The sequence below is a fragment of the Neltuma alba genome, unplaced genomic scaffold, assembly GCF_004799145.2.
Source record: "Neltuma alba isolate B1F8T4 unplaced genomic scaffold, ASM479914v2 tig00002524_pilon, whole genome shotgun sequence".
Lineage (NCBI taxonomy): Eukaryota > Viridiplantae > Streptophyta > Magnoliopsida > Fabales > Fabaceae > Neltuma > Neltuma alba.
The window spans coordinates 9,007-34,644 of record NW_021632899.1 but is presented as its reverse complement, the minus strand read 5'-3'; the positions used below and the strand labels follow the sequence as shown (position 1 = coordinate 34,644).

The following is a 25,638-nucleotide window of genomic DNA, read 5'->3' as shown; positions in this document are numbered from 1 at the left end:
CAGCGATAAAACTCCACAAAACAATCAACCAATACGGAAACGAGGAATAGCGCGAATCACACAAGAAATGGGATCCCTCGTACGGATATTCTTATCGAATTTGAACCAGAGGGCATCTTTATAACTTTTTGAGCACTATGTATTCCTCTGCAAGAGGATTTAAAAGTTAAAATTAAAGACCAGATGAGGAATATTGAGGTGCCTGTCCAGAGAGAATCTGGCTCCACCGGTTCGTGAATAAGGGGGAACATGTAAGTGAGAGCGAGGGGGAAGAGAGAGAGAGAGAGAGTGGATGGATTATTGGGAGGAATATTCAGTTTGCAGAGAAGATAGTGAATATAAATGGTGAAGGGAAGGGATGAGAGTCATGAGACTGGGGGAAGCCGCGCTGGCTTACTCCTCTGCTATATCTTCTTTTACCATTTTACCCTTTTGTTTTGTGGGGCTTAATAAAAAGACATGTGGATGCATAGCCTAGTAGAATAAACTCTCATAACAAAATCAATTCTATCTATAACTTTAAACCGTTGGCATCTTTCTTTCTAATTAAAAAAATGAATATAGATGGTGACATTAATAATTTTATAATTAAATATTAAAATGTAGTAAGAATTATAATAAGACCTTATGAAAAGAAAATAATTATCAAAAAAATTCTCACACTGAAACTTATCATTACTAACTACTCTGTTATCATTGAGACTTTTCAATAATTATATTTTTTTTAGATTCTACGGAGATTCTCTCTAAAATATATTATTATTGTTGGTACTTGGTATTTATTATATAAAATTATATTTTTATTTTTATTTAGCACAAAATATTTGATAAAAAATTAAAATGTTATTTTACTGGAAAATAAATAAATTACTTTTGAGAAAGCATGAATGGTAAATTTAAAAATATCCATGGTAATTATTTTTTAGCACAATTTTTTATGACTAAGTGACCATAATGTAAGGACTCATTCAATACATGAAAATGAATAAAAACATATTGAGGAAAAATTGATTTTGAGAATAAAAATAATATTCATTCATATTTTTAAAAAATAATAAAAATATCAAGTATTAATAATAAAAATAAATATTTAATAAAACAAGAAGGAAAAAAATTACTAAGTAATGATTATAAAAACAAAATAAAAAAATGATGAGTTGCAGTCATGTTTGAGCCCCGTTGAGGGCAAGGGTGTCATTCTGTAGGATTTCAAATAATGCTATTGTCAATTCCAAGAAGATACAGTAAATTATATGCCACGTATTTCACCGTTTGAAAGCAACGTTTAGGTGCTGGCCAAATTAAAGAAAGAAAACCGTGGGTGACTCCCAAAAAAAAATTAAAAAAAAAAAAGAAAAGAAAAAAAAGCTTATGAAATTTCCTGTTAACCGAGTTTGAAAGCAATTTATACAATTATTTATGGATTAGGATATGGGTTTAAATTATAATCAAGCTTCCTCCAGGTTAGATTTATCTGGAGGTTGGAAAAAAGAGTGGGGAATATTTGGAATGTATGCTCAGAATATGCTTAGCTTGGAGTTAGGCCAAGTAAATGCGTGATTTTGGGGATCAAACTTCCAGTCTTTATGACTTGCCACTTCTTTCTTTATGCTGAAATTAATTTCAAGATGTTGAAATGTTTCTTTAAGGGTTTAACACACTCGCATTGATCATAAATCCGTTATATTAAGAACCAAGGATTAAATATGGTGTTAATGAACCCGTTAATCAATTGCCATTGAATCATATAGAATATACTCCTCAAATTTGAATTGCCTTGATTCTTTTTATAAGATCCTGCTTGTGGTTGTTTGAATGTACAATGTGTTTTTATTTTTGTTCCTAATTAATTTTATATATTGTATTAATTAAAAGATTTACCATATTTTTTTTCATACTTTTTTTCCTCTTACTTACCTCTTATAAATATCAGCGTGCTTGAAAAAAAAATTCATTTTTTATTACTTTTAACTAATTTTAACTATTTTGTTAAACAATATGATTTAGTTATTTGGCTCTTATAAAAAGAACCGGAGAGAGTACTGCTCAAATTTTTTCTAAGGAAGGCGACAACTAACAACTCAGTGCCTTGTTTAGAATGGTGATTAGAGCCTTTAAAAAGTAATTTTTCAATCATGATTTATGGAATACAAGATAAGTATGGGAGAAGAGTTTTGTCTTGACTTAAGTGAAAAAACTTACATTAAGCAACTCGAGATAAGTACTAAATCTTGTTAATGAAAATAATTACTCCTTTCAATCCTAATATAAGAAATAGTTGGAATATATGTTTGGTTTTCTCTTAATTATATAATGTCAATTTATTTTGTTTTTTGTATTTATTATTTTTATCACATTAATTTATTTAAATTATAAAGTATTAATATAATTTTTATTTTCTTAATTTTGCAGGAATTTTACTTTTAATCTATTGAGTTTCAAATTACATGTTTTGCTTCATCAAGGGGGCTAAATAATTCAAATTTTTATTAATGTATAGGGACTGATGTTTTAAATAGAAAGAAACTCAAGAAATCAAAACCAAAATAAAGACAAATATAAAAACCAAAATTGTATCAGTTACAAAAATAATCTAATGTCTTTGGCAAAGAAAATGTAATCTAATTCTACATAATAATGTTTTTTTAAAGATTAGGTCAATTTCATTATAATTAACCAATTTATCTAATTTTATTAATCTACTTAAATTAGCTAAATAATAACCCTTATATTAAAGAACCGGAAGGAGAATACATTGTGAAAGCATTTACCCTAACAATATTTAGATATGATGTCATAATACCTGACAAATACACAATTAAAACAACATTAACATTGTTATCAATGATGGTTGGGTGGAGTGATAAAAGGAACGCACTTCTTCTTAATTAAAGTTGACGACTTGAATGTTGAAACTCACCTGTTTTGAATTAACCAATATGATTAGGATTTAGAGTAATTAGATAAAAACATTAATATTAACCGTGGCAAAACAATTTTTAAAAAAAATTCTTTTATGAACATAAAAATATATAGCAATAAATGACATAAACCCTGGTTGAAATTACTATATATTCACGCTAATACAAAGTGATGTAACTGAATCTGTTACGAAGTTGCAAGCGGGGTTACGTCAAATTGGTCAACTCTTCTGAAGGGTCAAAGTTTGTTCCTTGGAATTGAAGTTGATGCATGAGAATAAATGATCTTTCCAAGCAAGATTGCGGTATGTACATGGCAAATCTTACAAATCAATATTATTGAGATAATCCCTTCTGCACATTTTGTCTAGAGTTGGTAGGAGGAGTAGGACACATTTGACCCAGCACTAACACCAATCATCATTGCATTTATAAAAAAAAAACAAAATAAAAACAAAATAAAAAGTTTTTTAAAAAAATTTATAGTTAGTAAATATATGTGAACATAAAAGTTTTAATAAGTTAGATTTTAAAGGTTCGTTAGAGTTAGAGTACGCTTTCAAATTTAGAGAACGTCTTCAGATATACTTACAAATTTCTTTTCTAACAAGATTATCATATTATCTGTGAACTTGAACTTATAATATTGTAGGTTATGAATTAACTCTTTATCAACTAGATGAAATGTTGTTACTCTAATGGACGTGATTATATGCCTTGATTTTGCATTATGTAATACTATTTTTTGTTCTTAATATAAGAGTTATAATTACATATTTAATTTAATCATAAATATAAGACTTCAATTGATTATATCTCTCATATTTATCTATCTTATTTCTAAATAATCCTTATGATGATTGCAAGAATTGTTTCAATACATATGGTTAATAAAGATATTTTAAGAAAGATAATATATTTTTTATTAGAAAATAATTAACTTAATTAATTTTTTTAACATTATTAGATTAGTTATCTAGTTAGCGTTTTGCCAAAGTGTTATAGAATACTCCTTTTTTTTTTTCCTTGAATTTTTTAGTTATACTTATTTATCATTTAAATTTTGAAGACAACACGAATGTTCTTTCTTTTTATCAGAAGACAAGAAGAATTAAAACTAAAGGATAGGATTTGTTCACGTTGCGCCGATGCAGTAATAATGATACATCCACCTAACACGTAACATTGCAAATCACGATTATTCAGGCGAACGATGACTTGAGAACGACAAGAACTTGATTGTTCAATATGATCATTTAGCCAGGTTTTACTTTCTTCTAATTTTAAAATTATTTGTCTTTTATTAAATTAGATTGGGAAACACTTCCCGACTAATAGAAAGAGGGCAAAGATATATTCATCACCCCGATCTTATATGGCACATATAATATTCTAATTTTTTTACAGTGTATTTATTATTATCTTCTTTTTTTTTACCAGCAGTGTATTTATTATTATCTAACACCATGATCTTATTGTCTTGGTATATCTAGTATCTAGATGTTTGGTTTTTTATTTATATCCAGCACCCGGTATCTTATATATTACAATGGTGTATATACTAAAAATAAGGTTAAAGTGATGAATGCAATATATAAAATATCAAAATAATAAATGCACAAAAAAGACCACGTGTTGGATCCACATTTGTTCATAAAAGAAGCGTACGCATTTTTCACGTGAACCAAGTCATGTGGTAAGTGGAGTCAACGATAAGATGTAGCAGCTTAAAAGCTATCGATCTTTACGCTGATGATATGTGGACCAGACACCAGAGACCGCATTATTGACTTTCTCGAGCGAAGAAGGGACAGCCTTATCACTCCCTCCATTAGATTTGCTTTAATTTAAAAAAAAAAAAAGGTAAAAACGTCACATAAAAAAATTAAATATAAAACAATCTCTTAAAATTATTAAATTAATATGAAATCCCAAAAAACTTACTACAAAAGATTCTATTTGTTTAATTATCAAATTGCTCTTATATTTTTTTAAAGTAAATATTGACAACTGGAAGTATAGTCGTTAACAACTTCAAGTATAATGATTAACAACTATCGCAGTAGGTATTAGTAATACATGCATTATATTTTTGTGATGCGTTGAAAAAATATATTATTAGTACTTGTCGTGATAATTGTTAATTATTACACCTTAAATTGTCAATGACTACTCTTTCAATTGTCAATGCATATTTTAAAAAATTAAAAGCAATTTGATAATTAAATAAATAAAATCTCTCACAATGAGATCCCTTGGGATTTCAAAATAATTTAATAATTTTAAAAAAACTTTTTGTATTTAATTCTCTTGAGTGGGACGTCATTGCCATTTTGACAATTTTGCATAAAGTTTATAATTTTTTAAATTATTCCAATTTGGCCAATGCAATATTAGCAAGAGAAAGAAGACCCTTGATCTCTCGCCTAACAGCAGAAGGATCACTGGTAGGGGTGAGTAGATTGGAAACAAACTAAACTGAACTCAATTTGATTTTTTCAGTTCGATTAATTCAATTCTATTTATACAAATTTCAGTTTTCAGTTTTTGGTGCGGTTAGCATTAAAAGAATTCATTTTAACCGAACAACCGAAATTAAAAAAGAAAACGTACGCCTCAAGTTATATGTTTCCTTGTCTCTTCCCAAATCCAAAGTTCAAGCCCAATATATTAAAATTATTTTTTTTTAAAAATGCTACGGTGCTACCATAACCAAGATCCAAAATAGTCGAGTTCTCTGTTCCCCAAAATCTCTTTGTCGGCACTGCATAAATCTCCAGCCAAGTCTCTACCATCTCCATTCTTGCATGCATTGTAGAACCAGTGCATATTGCCTGATAGTGAAAGCTCATAAAGCTTAAACCTAGGCTCAAGAGAATTGAAAACTATTATTGAACATGAAAGATAGTCCATACACAAAAGAGGGATCAAAGAGTGATCCAATATTTATACAGAGTGAACAGCGAATGTGGGCTTAAGCCCAATAACCCAAACTGCCTATCTACACTTATTGTTACACTCCCCCTCAAATTAGGGGCTAAACACATCCAAAGCACCTAACTTGCTAAGAAATTTATTTCACGACCTACAGCTTTAGTCAGGCAATCAACCTCTTGATTCGAAGAACTCGTGTGCTACAAATTAATGAGTTTATCCTGTAACCTTTCTCTTACAAAATGACAATCGATTTCAATATGCTTCATTCTCTCATAGAAGCCAAGGTTGTTTGCTATATGTATAGCAGCCTTACTATTGCAATGAACTTTTACTGGACGTGAATGAGCAATGTTTAACTCTTTAAGTAGCCCTACCAACCACACTACCTCAGAAACAGTAGAAGCAAGGGCCTTAGATTCAGCTTTTGCAGAAGACCTCGAAACTGTGTGTTGCTTCTTGGTCTTCCATAGGAGAAGAGAACCTCTAGGTTTCAACAAGTACCCTGTTACAGATCTCCTAGTGGTCCCACACGCAGCCCAATCAGAATCACAGAAACAATCAAGTGAAAATCCCTGCTAAACTGATTAAAACTCTATGACCTAGACTTTGTTTCAGGTATCTGATCACATTTAATGTAGCTGCCATATGAGCTTTCATTAGCTGTTGCATAAACTGACTAAGTACCTGAACAGAAAAACAAATATCAGGCCTAGTTATTGTCAAATAAATCAGCCTGCCAACCAACCTCCTATACCTTTCAGGATTCTTGAGCAGATCAAATTTCTTATGCTTACCCTTCTCAAATGCTAGTAACTTTAAATCACGAGCCATAGGCATGCCAATAGGTTTACATCCACTCATTCTAGAGTCAGCAAGTAAAATCCAACACATATTTTCTTTGTGATAACACAATTCCTTTAGAAGACCTAGCAATCTCTAACCCAAGAAAGTACTCCATATTACCCAAATCTTTAATTTTAAAATTGTGATGCAGAAATTCTTTGACCTCTTTTATCCTTTTCTCAGAACTTCCAGTGATTAAAAGGTCATCAACATAAACAAGAATCATAACTATACCATCACTAAAATTTCTTTAAAAAATGAGTAATCATGCTTACTTTGTGTGAAACCTCCTTGTTTCAAGGCCATAGACAATTTGTTGGTCCATTGTCTAGGAGCCTATTTTAGTCCATAAAGAGACTTTTTAAGCCTACAAACCATGTTTCCTCCTTTTCTTTCAAATCCTTGAGGAATAGACATATATACTTCTTCATCAAGGTCTCCCTGCAAGAAAGCATTGTGCACATCTATATGGTACAAGTTCCAATTGTTTACAGCAGCCATTTTCAAAACGACCCTTATAGTTACCATTTTTATTACAAGAGAGAAAGTTTCATGATAATCTATGCCCTCTCTTTGATTATATCCTTTTGCAACTAGCCTTGCTTTATATGTATCTATATTACCATCAGACTTATATTTTATTTTATAGATCCATTTATAGCCAATGGCTTTCTTACCTTTTGGAAGGGGAACAACTTCCTAGGTTTTATTGTTTTCCAAAGCCTCAATTTCTAGTTCACAGCTTGGACCCATTCTTTGTGTTTTGCTGCCTCTTCATAAGAAACAGGTTTAGAGACAACATCAATGGTACACAAGAAACACATATGAGAGGAAGATATATTACTATATGTCATATAGTTCTTAATGGGATACAAAAGTTTGCTTTGATTGCTAGCAATGGTAATATTACAGATGTAATCCTTAGACAAAACAAGGGGTTTTCAAGGGGAAAAAAAGGACCGGACCAGCCAGTTTAACCAGAACTGATGAACCGGTGGTTGGTTTGGTCTGGTTTGATAAAAAAAACCACTAAGGGATTGAATCATTTTTAGACCGGTTCAACCAGTCAAAATCGGGCAACCCGCTAGTTGGATGGGTTGCTTGGTTTACAATATTTTATTTTTTTTAACCTTCAATCCCCCGAAACGATGTCATTTAGCATTGAAAAATAAAAAATAAAAAATCAGATAGCTAGATCAAAATCGAAGGCAAGGCTCCCTACTCAACCCCGAGCTTCAGTTTTGGCTTTTCACCATATTTCTTCCTTACCCCAAGTCAAAAATCCCTAGCTGAATCCACCCTCATTGTGCCGAAGTTTTCTTCGCCATCAGAGGTTCAGGGTCTTCACATCACGTTGTCCAGGTTGAAGCAGGAGGTCGTTGTGGTTTTATTAGATTTGCACATCGTAGTCGCAAGTGGTCACATCCTGTCATTGTTTCTTCTTCACGGCAGCAAAATCAGAGTCGCAATCGCAAGTGGTGGCTTCTATCAATTCTGTGCTCTTTCCTCTTGTTGTCTTGTTAGTTATTTTCATTCAGTTAGACTTAGATAGTTGAATGTGATCTTCTTTTTCCTTCATTGGTCGTGCTTTGTGCAATTGTTCTAGTTTTGAGACTGACTGGTTGAGGCTGAGATATGTTCAAATAATCAAAGTTTGTTGATCTTTGTTGTTTTCTTTTCCTCTAATATCATAGTTTTTTTTTCTGTGTTTCACACATCTGAGGCTGGACTGAAAAACTGACTTTGATTTTTGTAAATAATGAATCTGAACACTGAAATAGGTAGCTGAATTTGTCAACAATGTGCTCTTGTTCCAGTCATATAAGACTACTACATGAAATCTGAATCTGAATTTGATTTTTGAGCTTGAAGAATAGTCAAATAGGTTGTGATCTTGCAATCGTTTTATTCTAATAATAGGAATAAATTTAATAAATGTCATGAATCCAATCTAGTGCAGAGACAAAGGGGAATCACTACCTTGTAGTCAAATACCTTGTCAATAATAGTTAAATAAACTAAAAGGCAGATTTTTCGATTTGATTCATGATATTTATCTAAAGAAATCTCATGCCCACAATAGTCAAATAGCCATTTATATATCTTGAATTTTATTTTTAATCCGTGATGTTATCTTATCCGAGCTAACCCCACAGCAATAACACCCCCAATTGTGATATTTGATCTTTGATCTTTGATATTTTTTTATTTGTTATTTAGTAACAGTGATGGATATTTCAAGTAATCCGAGTTCAAGAAATGACAATGTGACTCCTAATATAGGATCTTCCACTCCTAATATTGAAACTTCCACTCCCACACCCACCTCTTCATTACGTACCAAAACGGATCCTGCATGGGCACATGTTGCATACGAAAAAGAGGGGACACAAAATATACATACTTGCCTTTTTTGTACTAATAGTTATAGAGGAGGTGGGATAAATAGGATATAACAACATCTTGCTAGCATCACTGGTCAAATAACTTCTTGTAAGAAAGTTCCACATGATGTACATCATAGAATGTCAGAATCTTTGAAAGAATGTTCAAAGAAAAAAGTTGTTGAAAACTTAGGAGAGGATGTTAAAGAAACTCATGTTGATTCACAAATTATGATGAGTACTTCAAAGAAGAGGAAAGCTACTGGGAGTATAGATAATTATTTTGCTCCTAGGACAACTCCTATTAAAAGTGTATTAGCAACTAAAGAGGCAAAACAAAATGTGAAGATGTTGATTGCTGAATGGACCAATGTGAACTACATTCCATTTAAGGCATTTGATTGCCCTTTATTTCAAAAAGCTGTGGATAGAATTGCTTCAATTAGGCCTGGGTTTAAAGTCCCTAGTGCTTATGATTTCAAAACCAATTTATTGAGTAATTGGAGAAAAGAATGTCAATTACTTATTGATTGCCATTGAGCTAAATGGAAAAACAATGGTTGCACACTCATGGTTGATGGATAGACCGGTATTAGACAATGCACTTTGATAAATTTCTTAGTGTATTCTACACACGGTATGGTATTTGTGAAATCTGTTGATGCATCAGATCTAGTAAAAAATGTTAAAACTTTATTTACACTATTCTATGAAGTCATTGAGTGGATTGATCCTAAGAATATCATTCATGTAGTGATTGACAATACAGCTAACTATGTAGCATGTGGCAAGCTGATTAAGAAAAAGTATAAAAGTATTTATTGGTCACCTTGTGCTGCTCATTGTTTGAATCTTGTATTGAAAGACTTTTTCAGCATGCCTCATATATCAGACCTTGCATCAAAGGCATTGAAGATAACCAACCATCTTTGCATATAATCATATGGTTTTTTTTTATCCTGGCTGAGAAAAAGACCAAGTTGGAAAGAAATTGTGTGTCCTGGTGCCATAAGATTTGTTAATACATTTATTACATTGCATAGCATATATATGCACAAAAATAACTTGCAAGCTCTAGTTGTTGATAAGCACTTTGTGGACCATAAATTATCAAATATTGAAGCAGGAAAAAATTTTAGTGCGATCATATTAGATAACTAGTTTTGGAATGATTGTTATGAAGTTGTAAAGATTGTATCTTCTCTTATAAAATTATTGCGTATTGTGGTTTCAGATGAAAAGCCTTCATTGCCTTATGTTTATAAAGGCATGCGAAGAGGAAAAATGGCAATTAAGGAGATGTTTAAGAAGAACAAGGAGATGTATAAGCCTTATACAAGCATTATTCAAGCTCGATGGGATAGGCATTTGAAAACCAATCTTCATGCAACATCGTACTTGTTGAATCCTACAATCATATATGGTCCAGACTGTCCTAGAAAGTCAAAATTAATGATGGCTTTGATTGATGTGGTGGAGTCTTACTCAGATGAAGATGTTGATGGCTTCCTGGTAATGAAACAAGTGACTACTTATCGTGAAGGCAAGGAATCTTTCAGTAGACCCTCATGTCAAAAAGCTATACAAAAATTAGACCCTTGTAGGTGTTAATACTTTATATTATATACATGGTTTATTCACTAATTCTTTATAATGTTGTATACTAAAAGTATTTTATTCTGTAGATGAGTGGTGGACATATTATGGTTGTTCAGTTCCAGAATTGCAGTGTGTTGCAATGCGTATTCTTAGTCAAACTTCTGCTTCTTCTAGTTGTGAGAGGAATTGGAGCTTGTTTGAAAGAATTCATATGAAAAGAAGAAATAGATGGGAACATAAATGGCTGAATGATTTGGTTTTCACAAACTATAACTTGCGATTGAAGCATAGGTAATCTTGGAAATATTGAATATTTTTAATCTTTTATTTTAATTGATTTATATTTAATTGAATTTTTATTTGTCATTAAAGGAGTACATTAAAGAAGAAGAAAAGTTATGATCCAATTGACTATAAAAACATTAACATAGTGGACTTTTGGGTGATTGAAGAATATCCCATCCCAGAGTTTGATGATAGAGATGTGGTTATACTTGAAAGTGTCCTTAATAATGAAGGCACAACAAATTCAACAACTCTTGATAGAGATAATGAAGGTTTATATATATAATTAAGACTTTATTAGTATTCTTAGATGAATATATAATTATTTGCATAGTCATTAATATTGTTTATTGTCTTATATAGGTGATGAAGATATGGATATTACTGATCATTCATCTTTGCACGATGATATTGTTACTCCTACTTTTTCCCGTCCAACTGTTAACATTTCAGTTCATGCTCTTGCTGATGATTTTACTGATGATTTTGATTTTGCATAGTCATACAAATGTGTATTTTATTAATATTTGCTTGGTAAAATCAAACATTTAAACTACTTTTGGAACTTTCTATCTTCTTTTTTTTGAGTGATTATTATTTATGAACTCTATTCTATTTTAATGTTGTGAATTAAATTGCATTATTTTAATATGGTCATTCTAACCCTGGTTTGACCTCTGGTTCGACAAGTGACCCTTGACCCACTATCTCGACCAGTTTAGTTCCCGGTCCAGCTTTTTGTTCCTTGGGGGTTTTCTTTCTCTACGAGGCCTATTGAAAGGCATCTCCTAATTCAATTTCAAGATCAATGTTGTCAACTGCATTAGGGTTATTGTATTGACTCATACTTTTATCCATATTAATAGGAGAGGCCTCATCATGTTCATCAAATAAGAAAACTTATCTTATTTCTTGGTTTACTCCCCTTGAGTTGTTAATTTCTTTATGCTTGAAGGGAAAACTGTTTTCTAAGAAAGTCACATGTCTGCTCACAAAGGTCTATTTAGTTTTCAAATTAAGAAAGACATAGCCTTTTTGATTATTCAGATACCCTAGAAAGACATACGAAAAGGACCTTGGTTTGAACTTATCTGTCACATTTAGTTCAGTTGCATAGGCTAAACATCCAAAGACCTTTAGGTTACTGTAATCAGGTTCTTTTCCATAAACTTTCTCATAAGGTGTGGCAAAACCTAGAACTCTAGAGGGAACTCTATTAACTAAGCAGGTAGCCATTCTCACACATTCATCCTAGTATTTAATAGGGACACTCGACTGCAACATCAAAGTTGTAGAGATTCGCATTAAAGTTCTATGTTTTCTTTCTACAATTCCATTTTGCTCTGGGGTGTAAGGATAAGAAGTTTCATGTATAATGGCCTTTTCTCTTAGGAAAAGTCTAAAGTCTTGGTTAACAAACTCTGTACCATTATCACTCCTCACCTTTTTTATATTAACTGAAAATTGATTATTAATGTACACAAAAAAATTCTAAAAGTAACTTATGGTGTCAAACTTATGTTTCATTAAGAAGATCTATGTGGCACAAGAATAATCATCAACAAGCATAAGGAAATATTGATGTCCTTGATGTGTAAGCGTCCTATATGGGCCCCATACATCCATCTGTATTAGTTCAAAACAGGAGTGAGTTTTAATATAGCTAGTAGAAAAAGGCAGTTTAGTTTGTTTTGACTAAATGCAAATTTCACATTCTTTATTCAATGAAACATTTTTGTTCCTTACAATGTTCAGATGTCTCATTACAAAAATAGGAGCATGTCCTAGTCTATTGTGTAACAACCAAATGTCAACAAAATTGAAGGTACAATTGTGAGCAAAATGCATTATAGCAAAATGTCTATTAGTTTCTAAAATTTATAGTCCTTCCATTAGTTTACCAGTCCCCTCCAATCTCCCATCTTGAAGGTCTTGCATTATACAATAATTAGGAAAGAAAGCAACCATGCAGTTTTGTTCTCTAGTAAGTTTAGGAATAGAGATGAGATTGAATTGCAACCATTTAGAGTATAGCATATTTTCTAGAATAATTTCATCAGAGAGTTTGACAGTACCAACATGAGTAACAACTACTCATTCACCATTAGGAATTTTAATGTTTTTAATAGGGCCATCATTCAGTGTATATGTATCAAACAGTAAAGAATCTCCTATCATATGTGTAGTGGCCCCTGAGTCAACAACCCATTTAGTGGTATATGTATATTTGTGATTAGAAGATATAAGCAAACCTGTACCAGTACTAGTAAGAGCATGCACGATTGTGTCTGAGTCCTTTTTTAGAAACTCCAAGAGTCTTTGATATTGTTCCCGGGTAAATGAAGGGGAGACTGTGTCTGAAGGAAGTTTATCACTATCTTTTCCTGCTTTGATTCTTGTCTGGTTAGCACTGGCATCTTAAGGCTACTTTCCTTTGTTCCCTTTGAAGTTAGGAGGGTATCCAACCAATTGCCGGCAGATGTCCTTTGTATGACCTTTCTTGTGGCAATATGTGCATTCAAATATGGGGCCTCCTTTGCCTCTGCCTCTCCTGCATCCTCTCCCCCTGGCTGCCATAGCCATTTAATCTACTGGCAAATTTTTAGAAGAGTTAGCAATAACATGTTGGGCTTCATCTTCAAAAATCATTGCAAAAGCCTGATTAACTATGGAAAGGGGATGCATTAGTAGGATTTGACTTATGGCCGACGAGTAATAGTCATTTAGGCCCGTAAGGAACTATAACAGTTTCTGCTGTTGAAGTATCTCAAAGTAGGCTTTTGATGTTGGACACTTGCAAGAGGGTATAGGAACCAAACATCGCTTGTTCTTCCAAAAGTTCCTTTAATTTGGAGTAATACACAGAGGCAAACAATGACCCTTGATGTAAAGAAGCAGGTTTTCGATGAAGAGAGAAGATCCCAGAGCTAGTAACCTTATCAAACCTTTCTTGTAAATCAGCCCACAGCAAGTGAGCCTCTTGAAAGAAAATAAGACCACTCACTATGTCTGGGGAGATGGAGTTCAACAACCAGGATAAGACCACCGCATTGCGACACTCCCACTGCCCGTAGAAGCGTTCATCTTGAGATGTTTTGGTGCAGGATCTATCGATAAAACCGAGTTTATGTTTGCCTCGCAATGCTATTTTCATAACACGACTCCAAATTAGGTAGTTCTCACAACCGATCAAGACATAGGGAATAATGGTAGAACCTTGTGTGTCAAAAGGATGGAGGAACAAAGGATGGTGAAAGTTAATGGATGCATCGATGGCATCTTTAGAGGTCATCTTCTCCGTTATTATGGAGAGTAGCAATTTGAACAAGCAAAATAGAAATTATATCATGGTGAACAGAAGAAAAACTTGCAATCTTGGCAAGAACAAGAAAGATAGACAAGAAAGCTTGGGAACATGAAAAAAGATAGAGTCTTGTGGGTGCATAATTCGGCTATGGCAGAAGGGGGAAGATTTCTAACGTCATGATGTTAAACAATCTAGAAGGGACTGAGTTGTTTGTCCTGTCTCGTTTGTGGTAGGCCTCTGTTCAACAGATGGCTCGTTGAGGGTACTCTTGATGGTGGACCTGTACCATTGGGTGATGGACACCTTGATCGTGGATGGCTCTAATGCCATGAAAGCTCATAAAGCTTAAACCCAGGTTCAGGAGAATTGAAAACTATTATTGAACATGAAAGATAGTCCATACACAAAAGAAGGATCAAAGAGTGATCCAATATTTATACAGAGTGAACAATGAATGTGGGCTTAAGCCCAATAACCCAAATAGCCTATCTACGCTTATTCTTACAGATAGGTGAACGAACACTTTGGGTAGGATGGTGGTAGATCAAAGTGAAGGTAACACAGTCACTGTCACTGTACTCCCCCTCCTGTGTCCGCTCGAAATTATTGTCACCTCTATGCTCTATCTTCACAAGCTTCAGGTACCCTTTCTTCTGCTCATACATCCCTCTTATTCTGCTCAAGTTTTTCTCCATTTGTTTGGAACCAAGCACACTATAGTTGAATTTTGGCACTGAAACCTTTCAAGTTTTGATCCCACTGTTGGGTATTTAAAGCTACTTTTGTTATAACATATTCTTAATTATGTGTTGAAATCTTTGGTGCTCAGATTTTCATCTTTGTTATTAGACGGATGATGACGAGCTGCTATTGATGGAAGTATAGAATCCAAATTCTGTGCATTTGTTACCTTGAGTTGGCAGTTCCCATTCCTTTCAGTAAAATAGAGCCTTCCTTCTTTATTTTTGGTTTTAATTTTTCTTATTTTGTGGCAAGTTCTATGAAGGGATATAAATTTTTTATGTTTATACTCTTTTAAGTTGTTTATACTGTGTATTATGCTTCTTTCGATCTTGTTGAGATTGTTTAGTTTGTATTTTGCATTTAGCTTTGCTTGTTGAGAATTTAGAAATTCTAATTGGATTAAAAAGTTCAAAAAAGAAGAAGCTCAAAACCCATTAAAAAACTAAAAACCGAACTGAAATATTTTGATTAATTTTGTTCGTTAATCTCCATTAATTGGTTTTGGCTCAGTTACAAAATTAATCCAATTCGTTTTTTTGATTTTTTTCAGTGTTTACTGAAAATCGAACTGAAGCCCGAATACTTACCCTTAATCACTAGAATACAATGACAATAGAGCAAAATTTATTTTCCTCTGTATATTTCACAAAATCCATAGTATTAACTACTATTAAATGTCATATACGTATTTTAATTTTGATACTAATGACAACAAATACTAAGTATACCGGCCAAAAAAAAAGTTTGATTGGAAAATTTAACTTATGAATATAAACAATTTAATCGAGTTTTGTTTTATAAAAAAATGTCTAAAAGTAATCAAAAGTTGTTCGGTCCAAAAGAAGTCACTATATAATTTATAATTTTATTCCTAATTTATTTTTTGGAAGTAGGAATAAAATTGAAGAATTATCATTAAATTTTAATACAAAATTAATAAAAATTACAGTTTTTTTTTAGGTTTTTGATAAAATTTGGTGAAAATATCTTATAAATAAGATAAAACCAATTCACTCAACCAACATAAACAATTTCACATGATCCAAAATTTCATATGCATGAATATAATATTTATATATTAGTATTATTTACAAGAAAGCAACAAGGGCTTTTATAAAAATATATTCTTGTAGCCAATTAATGGGATTAGGGGATAAGCATCCTTGGTCAACATCAAATTTTATGGTGTATAAAATAAATATATGAGATGAGTTTTGTTTCGACTTGAGTAAAAACACTTTTTAAGAGTGTTTTTTGTATTTACCAAATACCCCTTAAATTTTACCCAAGTGCCTGCGCTTTGTAATCTAACATGTCCCGCCTCAAGGTTGTGTATAATGTATTGAGCAACTCTATGAAGGGAATGAAAAATACTTTTTCTTGTTGATCCTCTTTTTTTTTTTATTCTTCTCTATTTCTTCTTTATTTATAACAATTAAATCTGTTTTGTGGTTTTTATAATTATTGGATACCACTTGAAATCAATTTAAAAAATACTTGCATGCGATTCAAAATAAAACTCATCTTATAATACCTCGTATTCAGTAAAATCATTTATAAAACGCGAATCCAAATACTCCCTAAAAAGAAAAATAAGTCAAATTGTTTAGGGAGAATTACAATGAGATTCTGAGAAAAGAAAATAATTACCAATAAATCTAATGATAAGTGATCAGTTGTCATTTATTACTTTAAACCTCGTTATTACATACTGCCCTATCATTATTCATTATCACTAAATCTTTTAATAATTATGGTTTTTACTTAAAATTTCATAACAATTCTTCCAATTGTCCTAGTGTGAGAGATCTATATAAATTTGAGACATATAAAAGTTAGGCGCTTCCATTTGTGGCTCTGTTGCTACTTTTGTAGAAGCAATCGTTGAGTGCTGATTTTCTAGGAAGACCCTCCCCTTCCTTCAATCTTACCTCTTTTCGGCTCGTTTAGAACTTGAGCTTGAGCAGCCAAATTTCAATTTGGTTTGAAAGTGAAGGAAGAGATTTGGAGGAGGAAAATTACAAAAAAAGTTTTTTAAACAAAAATGTATTTTTAGTAGACTAACTTTATAGAAATTTTAGTTTTGTATTTAACATAATAATATATTAGCAAAATCTCATAAAAATATCACTTGAATTTTAAAATTACAAATAAGTTTTATTTCGTACACTTTAGGCTAAATTGTACAAAACTCTCCTAACTTTCTTCATAGTATTTTAAAGTTTAAATTTAGCACTTTAACCTTTTTTTTTTTTTTGGTCACGAATCCCTTGTTATTGTCTTATTGGGTGGCCGTTATGTTTTTGGTGGAAAATATCCCGTCAAATCAATAGAAGACATGCGATATCATTCATAACATCTTTTGTAAGTTAATAATTTTAGAAAACCCCCGTCAATTTTAAGTCAATTGCATAAAATCCCACATAACTTTAAAATATTAAATGTAAATTTTGTAATGTCAAAAGAGCCATGTACAACGAATCTAAAGTTCAAGGGGTACGGTTTTTATAAAATTTACATAAAATACTATGTAGGATGCCACATGTCTTTTATTGATTTGACGTAACAATTTATGTCAAAAAAATAATGGCCACTTAAACGATTAAATTTAAATTTTGAAATGTTATGGAGGTTAGGTGCAATCAACCCAAAATTTATGTCATTGATTATGCTTGGTAAACAAATAATAACATATTTTCTGTAAGGATTTTTAATTTAAAATTTTAAAATTCAAGTGGTATTTTTTGTGAAATTTTTCCTAATATATATTGTCGCTAGAAACCTTGTCCGTAGCTGGCCGCTGTAGGTGATTCGCCGCCAGCACCGGCGGGGTTTCGATGCTGAACACCGGTGAGGTGAGGATTAGTTGGATGAATTTTTCTTGAGAAAGAAAATGGAGGTGGGATTTGATTAAACGAAAAAAGAAAAACTGAAACTGGCCAACTCTCATACAATCTTACTGACAAAGCACCTTACCAAAAAAAAAAAATCTTACTGACAAAGCATGCGCAATAAAATTTTTTTTTTGAAAAATAGAATATAGCATGTACAAAATAATATTTTTTAATAAAAAATTCCAGGGGTTGAATTTACATATTATCACAGAAACAGTTAGATTTAAAAACTAAAAATTAAACTGAAAATTTATTTATTCATTAACTCAAGAAATAATAACGACCCATTTGATACACACACATATGATGCACATCATAATGGAGCTGCTTGCCTTGAGCAGCAAGAGAATACTTGAATGACAAGCTCCTGATAGCTTACACGCAAATTATAAAATGCTACCACTTCTTAAATATAGAACTTGGATCCCAAAAAAAAAATTCTGTTTTCAAATATAAGATTTTAATTGATTTTGATCTTTAAATTTATACTTTTTCAAAAAAAACCCGAATATTAATTTACTATGTTACGAGAGAGTAGCATCTTTCTCTAAACCCAATTCCTCTTAATTTACCAGAGTGCGGGCTTTATTAGATTATGTATAAATAGATATATGAATTTTAAAAAATTATAAGATTTATAAATTATAAATAATACAACTCTTTTTCTTTAAAAAGTTTCATACGATATGCAAGACCTATATCTAATTAATTTACAAAGGAAATTTCTTATATTGTTTGTTATAAATTAAGAAAAATTGGAGAAAAGTTTTTCATTAAAAATTTAATTTGCAAGAGAGACCTAACAAATGTTTATACGCACAAACTATAGAACAAATGTATCTTGTTTTAGGTTCTCCTCACTAATAAAATTTGTAATGGGAGACTTCTGCTAATTTTCCCTATAAATTAGCATGATTTAATTTAATATTAAAAATATCACATCAATAAAAACAAATAATTTATTTAAAAATTTGCAACCAAGAATTATTTAAAAATTAAACTTAGAAATATAAATAAAGTGACAAACCAATTACCTACTCCAATCCGAAATAAACAACCAATGAACCAATTACCAACTCAATTTTGAAATTGGCGAAAGAAGACGAATTAGAGAAGGTGCTTCAATTTATGAAAATTTTGAAATGAAAGTTTCCCCGAAATTCTGGAACCAAATACTTGGAACGTGTGTTCTGAGGGAACGAATATGAGCTGTACCTATCATTGGCAAAATAGATTTTTCCTAATATTTTACACACACACACAGATACAAACTCATATTACAAAATATAAGTATCAATTTTTTAAAGAAATTTAGTTTTTTTAATCAATATTCTCTCGACTTCAAAATATAAGCTAAACTTTATCTGTTTATGTTGAGTAAAAAACTAATTAAAATTAGTTTAAAACAATAAATATGTAAGGCATATTTTTTTTCAAATATACCTTTATTAATAAAGAGAATAAGTAAAAGATATAATAAATTAATCAAAGAGAAAAGAGAATATATGTGAGTAAAATTAGAATTTTTTTATTAAATGCTTAAATAAAAATGAATATTGTCTTATGAAAAAAAAAAACCCTTCAATAAAGTTTAGCTTATATTTTAAATCAGAGAGAGTATTACTTTGAATTTGTCTAATTAATTATTGATACTTATATTTTGAACCAATTTATTGACAAAAACTTCAATTAAATCAAGAATATTCAATACCAAAAATAAGACATATAAATTTTTTGTATAGAGTATTATTTATTTTATAACTAACTCTTGTTCATAATATTGACATTTAAAATTTTATATAATTATCTTGTTCATAATAAAATTTTTTATACTTATCCAGTCTTTAATATAAGACTTAATTATTGAGTTAATTTTAGTTCTAAATATAAAACTTATTTATCATATTTATTAATTTTTTTAAATTATTCCTATTAATACTTTCTTAACTATAATTAAGTAGAAGAAGGAGATGGGATATCAAGTAAGATGATTATGGTATTTAAAAAAATTATATTTTTTATAATTAACTAATTCACTTAACTTTTTTAATCTAATTAAATTAGTTAAATAAGTTTTATATTAAGAACCGAAAAAGTATTACTTATTTATTGAATTTATTTATTTTTTGTAAAAAGAATATCTTTTTCTTTTTTTTTTCTCCGTAGCCAGACGTCAGCCTCTAGCCGCGAATCCGCAAGTTCTAGCCACAGAACGCAAACCGCTCCCGCGCACATTAGCCGCCACTCGTTATCTCTGCTAAGCTACGCTCATCCATCTCCTGCTGTCTCTGTTTCCACTTGCTTGTTCCTCTAGAAGAAGCCTTACTCTCTCCCTCTTTCTCTCTCACCAATCCTATTACGCTTCTTTCGTCGTTAATTTTGCTGACCGATGAAATTGTCCTCTTTGTAGCTTCCTGCTATGGCGTCGTTACAAATCCTGAAACTCACACTCTCTTCGGTTTCCGTTTCTCAATCGAATTGTCCGAGAAAATCGACATGGACTTCCCGGGAGCCGTATTTCCGGGAAAGGATGATCAAGGTGCGAACTTTCGGCGGTTCGAATTCTTGCAGAAGGTTTAGGATCAGCTGTAAAGCTCAAGACACCGACAACCAAAGCAATGGCAAGATTTTGTTTTCTTCTTTTTATTTATCTACTTTTAAAGTCCGCCGCATCTTAGTAATGGTCTCTTCTTCTCCGTTTTGTTTCCTTTTAAGGCGAAATTGATGGTTCCTTGTTTACACAAGTAAAATCCGTTGTTGATGTTCGTTCCTAAAAATAGCAATGAAGTTACTGTCCTTCTGACTTCTGTTTTTCTGAGTGTAATTGTCATATTCATTCTGTTTCAGACCTAACAATCCGTAGAGATGACCGTGGCTTTGACTTTATTTGCCGCATATTCAACTGACTCATTATACTAGAATTCTGCATTTAAACAGTATGCCTTATACTTTTTCCTTGAAAATAATGTTAGAATTTTCTTATTACTTGTATTTTAAAAGCAAAAATATTGGCCATTGTTGGATAATTATTGATATTTCCTTGTTTGGCCATTTATATATTACTTGGTACGGAAAACTTAATTCTATTATTTATTGGTTAGATGGGCAGACATAGTGTAAAAGAAACTGATATTGTAGATCATTGTGAGGACATTTCATGATTTAAACATTTTCATGAGTAAGATTTAGCCTTTGAAACTTCACTACTTGAAGATTTAGAAAGGAAGTTAGGCAAGAAATGAATTTTAACTGTCTCATGAAACATGAGATGAAACTTTCTGATGCTCCATTCAGGGCTTCAACCTGCAAGCTGAAGGAAAGACGCGGCCTTATTATTTTCTTCTCTGTATATTTTTGTATGATATTGTGCGTGCCAACCATTAAGTGCCTGTTTGGATAGCCCAAAATGTGGTTTCTTGAAAATTTATTCTCACACCCTTATTTTGATTGAAGTAATTATGGGACCCTCAACCTAAAACTCATATTTTGATTAATTCGACTATGAGACCCTCAACCATGTTATCTCATAAGTAGCTCTCACATGCTTTTGCGTTTTGGTTAAACCAATTCCGCCAAAATCATGCTTATAAGTGAATTTTATCCAAACTCTATTTTACCCTATGCTAATCCAAACGCATTCTAAGAAAAGGTCTTTTACATATGTGTAGCAGCTTTGCCCTTCCCTTATTTAGGTATTTCCATGTAAATTCTGTGTGGGAGCTGTCTGAGGAGGATTACAGTTTTTAAAACTTGGAAGTTTGTATATTCCTTACCTTTGTTGGGGATAGGGGTGGCTGGCAGTGAGCAGAAATTGTTGTTAGTTGATTTCCGTTTCCTTCTTCTATAGCTCCTTATACATTCGATGCCATTTCTAATTTGCATTTATAATCCAATGCGATGCTGCTGCTAAATTGGTCTATGGAAGCTGTGCAGCACTGACTCAAGAGGTTATCTGATTTTAGTTTAATGTGAAATGTGTTTGAGACTTGAGAAGATATTGTTTACCAAAGTGAGTAGCAGAGCAAACTTGAGTGACCTGCAAAATTTTCAGATTGATATTATTTTTAACTGAATATATGACGACTTTGCTTTTGTCTTCTAAATGATTTGATATTTGTCATGTTAAATCTGAAAGACGTGATCCAGCTTTTATCTATAATAATTGTTGAACTTGGTTACGTTTTTGTTTATTAATCAATATTGATACAGTTTGACTGACTAAAATTTTATCCATGAACCCCTTTCTTTACCTAAGGATAAGAAGTCAAAAGAATTTATATTTGCACATATGAATTATGATCACTTGTTTCTGTGTCAAGGTGGAGAGGTTGGCAACTAGCAAATAAAATATAATAGTTTATATTTGTCATAAGTTATTCGGTTGCTTGGGTCTTTGCAGTTCTATTGGGTTAATAACAGAGCAACACTTTTTTAGCATAAATGCAAAAAGATCAACAAATGTGAAGATACAAGCATAATAGAAAACTTTATAAATTTTCAGTCTTGCTGACATAATTTTGCATGGATGTTTTGTGTTTGTTGCATGTTAGAACGAAAGATATTGAGGTCATGCTAGGACCTAGGTAGGAAACATGAGGCTTTATACTTTCTACTTGTTTTTCATTTTACTTCACAAAAAAAAAAAAAGGGCTCTGCTAGTTCTTAAATCGCATTATAAGATAAGATGAATCATCTTCCCCCCCCCCCCCCGGGGCCTTGTAATGAATAAGATGATGATGAACAAATATTGTTTGTGCCATTTAGAAGTATAATGTTTACAAGCGTCAGCAACAGCAGCTTCTATACTGTTACCAATTTCAGATAATTTATTTGGTATGTCACTTTACATATAGATATATTTCTTTAGCGTGCCTGCTTAGGCAGTGTTTGGTATTATATATACATATATTTTTTTTAAAAAAATTTTGCTGCAATAGTTTGCCATTTACTGGGTCCATTTTGGTCCTTAATAGTCTCAAGATTTTTTTTTTTCCAAAAACAAAAAATTCATGCAGAGAAGATATATTCCTCAATCCATTCAGGTCACAGGACTTCCATAAAGAAGATAGAACATTCTTAAGAGAGAAATTTGCTTAACGGAGGAATTTCTTTGATAAACTTCCAGGCGACCCTTGGGCTGTGAGGCATGCTTATGACAAGGCCGAAGTCAATGCTGTAGTTAAATTTTACATAATGTCAATCCAACTGATTTTTATTTTTATTTTTATTTTTATTTTGCATGCATTCAACAGTCTGGTTTGGTTATGTGATTGTTTTCCTTTAAGTAATCATGGAGCCGTGGATCAATGTCATCTATCTGAGATATCATTTCAGAAAAACTATTCTGGAGACAGTGGCCGCCCTCTTTTTTATCCCTCAGCAAATTGCTAGTCGTAGAGAACATCAAGTGATTAACACTAACTACTTTTTTGGCTATCTTCTGATGTATTTTCAGGTGAAGAACCCACAGAGTCATTATTTATGAAGGAACTAAAGAAGAGAGGAATGACTCCTACTTCATTGCTTGAAGATTATAAGCAAGGTGACTATGAAATGGATGAGGAGATGAATATGAATGGAGAAGATAGAGGTTTTCCTAAAAGAAATGCTGTCTCTACCAATGTTGAGAGGAGCCTAGACAATCAAAGGGAGCGATCTATGGCACTGAACAGCGAAGGTCTTGAGGTTGTTGCATTATCTGACATTTTTTCAACAATATATTTATTGAATATCACTAATATTGTTTCAAAGATTTTGGTGCCTGTAGTGTAGATTGTGTCACTTACATCTTTATCCATTACAGGGGCTGATACCTCGGGCTAAACTTTTGTTGTCTCTTGGAGGGACATTTTTCCTGGCATTTTGGCCACTGATTCTCATAATCATTGTGGCTTTTTCTGCTCTCTACCTTGTAAGCTCTCTTTCTGTCCCTTTGTCAAATTATATGCATTTAATTGTTTGGATTATCGAAGTGCTGAAGTTTGTGATCCATGCTGCATTGTTTCTTCCTCCCAATGGTTTCATTAATTTAATTATAGACAAAACATGACGTGACAGTGTGAAGCATTTTGTACCCTCCAGCCTTGTCGAGAACTGGAAACCTCTAATGAAATATATGTTCTTCTTTTGTGGCATGTTCATAGACTGGCCATTACTTTTAGTTTCCTCAACCTTCACTATCATCTAAGAAATATATCAAATGTGCAGTTATCATAACGCTCAGATGTAAAACTTGTCCCCACTGCACACACGCATGTGTCCATGCACGTATTTTATTTTTTTTATTTGTTTATTTTTGAAAATCCTGCCAGCAATTTGATAGGGACCCTCGATTCTATATCTACAGTAGAAAGAAGAGAGCAAGGATAGAGGAGAGCAGTGGGAGAGTGGGAAACCGGTCATGGAGAAGGTGTCAGGGTAGGGAAGTCAACTCGTAGCCCATGACCATGTGGATAGGATTAGTTACGGAGTAGCTTTTATCCTGTTCTGTTCCTTTCACTTTTAGTGGTTATATAGCAGTTTTAGAGTCAGTAATCTATCTACTATTATAATTAGAAGGACTAAAGATGCAGTTGGTGTCTTATATTTTGAATTATCTATGTACTGGATGTTCTCCCCTAACCTGTTGAAGAAATTAATGTTTCCAGATTCTGGCATTGTTTTCTTCAGTTGAATTTCTATTTGATTGCTCTTTAGATTTCAGTATCTATCATAATGCTAAAGGAGGTGATCAAATGATTAAATCAGTTCTTCGTGTAATTTATTTTGAACTATTGTAACCTTTGATGTTCAAAGAGCTGGATTTGATTCTATTGTTTTTATGTGGCAGTACTTTGGACCGAGTTTTGTACATGATGCTTCCAAGATGCCTCCCTCACCTCCGCAATATGTGGATCCTTATGCCCTTCTGGAAGATGAAAGAATATCTCAGATGGCGCCTAGTCTCAATTGAAAGGCAAGAATTTACATACGTAAGATTGTAGTTACATATGTCTCATTTCAGCTCTCTTTCCATCTGTATATGTCTCCTTTGTAAAATATCACCCTGGAAGAACTTGTGTAGTTATTGCTTTGATGCTCATTTTTATTCACTTCAAATCTCACTGTCTCTCCAAGCTTGTGGGCTTACATAACATAAAGTTTTTTTATTTAAATCTTTAAGGCATAATAAGAATGACCAGAATAATTTCAAATCGATCTAGAAGTTCTAAGCTTAATCCGTAATTCCATATGGTTATAGGGACTTAATTTTTTGAAATTGACTGTTATAACACCTTTTTTCCTTCCGAAGAAATTGTTGATGTACGGCAACTGTATAAGAATTTGTAAAATTACAGTTTGGACACGTAGATTGGGGGTTTTCCCTCATCCTTACAATTCAAAGCCCAAGTAAAAATTCGTTTCATAAATTTAAGCTCAAGTTCAAAAGTTTTCTGGTGTCTGATTTGACTTCCAATCATATGCGTTGGCAAAATGATTATATCCAATAAATTTGGTAGATATAAAATGAAAAATAATATACAATAAAACAAACTCAACGAGGGGCTTTAACAATCTACATAGTAAAAAGCTTAACTCAGGATGATGACGGTTTATGGATATGATTCACCCCACTTGCTTACAAAAGGGCCAATAAACTATCACACGAAGGTTTCATTGCAGCTTAAAAGCTATCTGAAGAATTCCTAATCCTTTGTCTGTGTTTTTAGACTGTGAAGTTAGTT

At 32.1% G+C, this 25,638-nt stretch overlaps 1 protein-coding gene and 1 long non-coding RNA gene across 2 annotated transcripts; one reads left to right on the top strand and one right to left on the bottom strand.

Annotated features, from left to right (window-relative positions):
• Window positions 1-6: 6 nt before the first annotated feature.
• On the bottom strand, window positions 7-20,251 carry LOC114731285 (uncharacterized). Its single transcript, XR_003738909.1, has 4 exons — window positions 20,241-20,251; window positions 17,213-17,216; window positions 4,088-4,093; window positions 7-76 (listed from the first exon to the last, which is right to left on the bottom strand). It is a non-coding gene; the product is annotated as an uncharacterized LOC114731285 (long non-coding RNA).
• LOC114731275 (uncharacterized) lies at window positions 20,229-25,066 on the top strand. The gene is made up of 4 exons (XM_028918419.1): window positions 20,229-20,535; window positions 23,370-23,599; window positions 23,718-23,825; window positions 24,744-25,066. Exons 1-4 carry the CDS (start codon window positions 20,334-20,336, stop codon window positions 24,864-24,866), a joined length of 663 nt encoding a protein of 220 aa, XP_028774252.1. The 5' UTR covers window positions 20,229-20,333; the 3' UTR covers window positions 24,867-25,066.
• The last annotated feature ends 572 nt before the right edge of the window (window positions 25,067-25,638 follow it).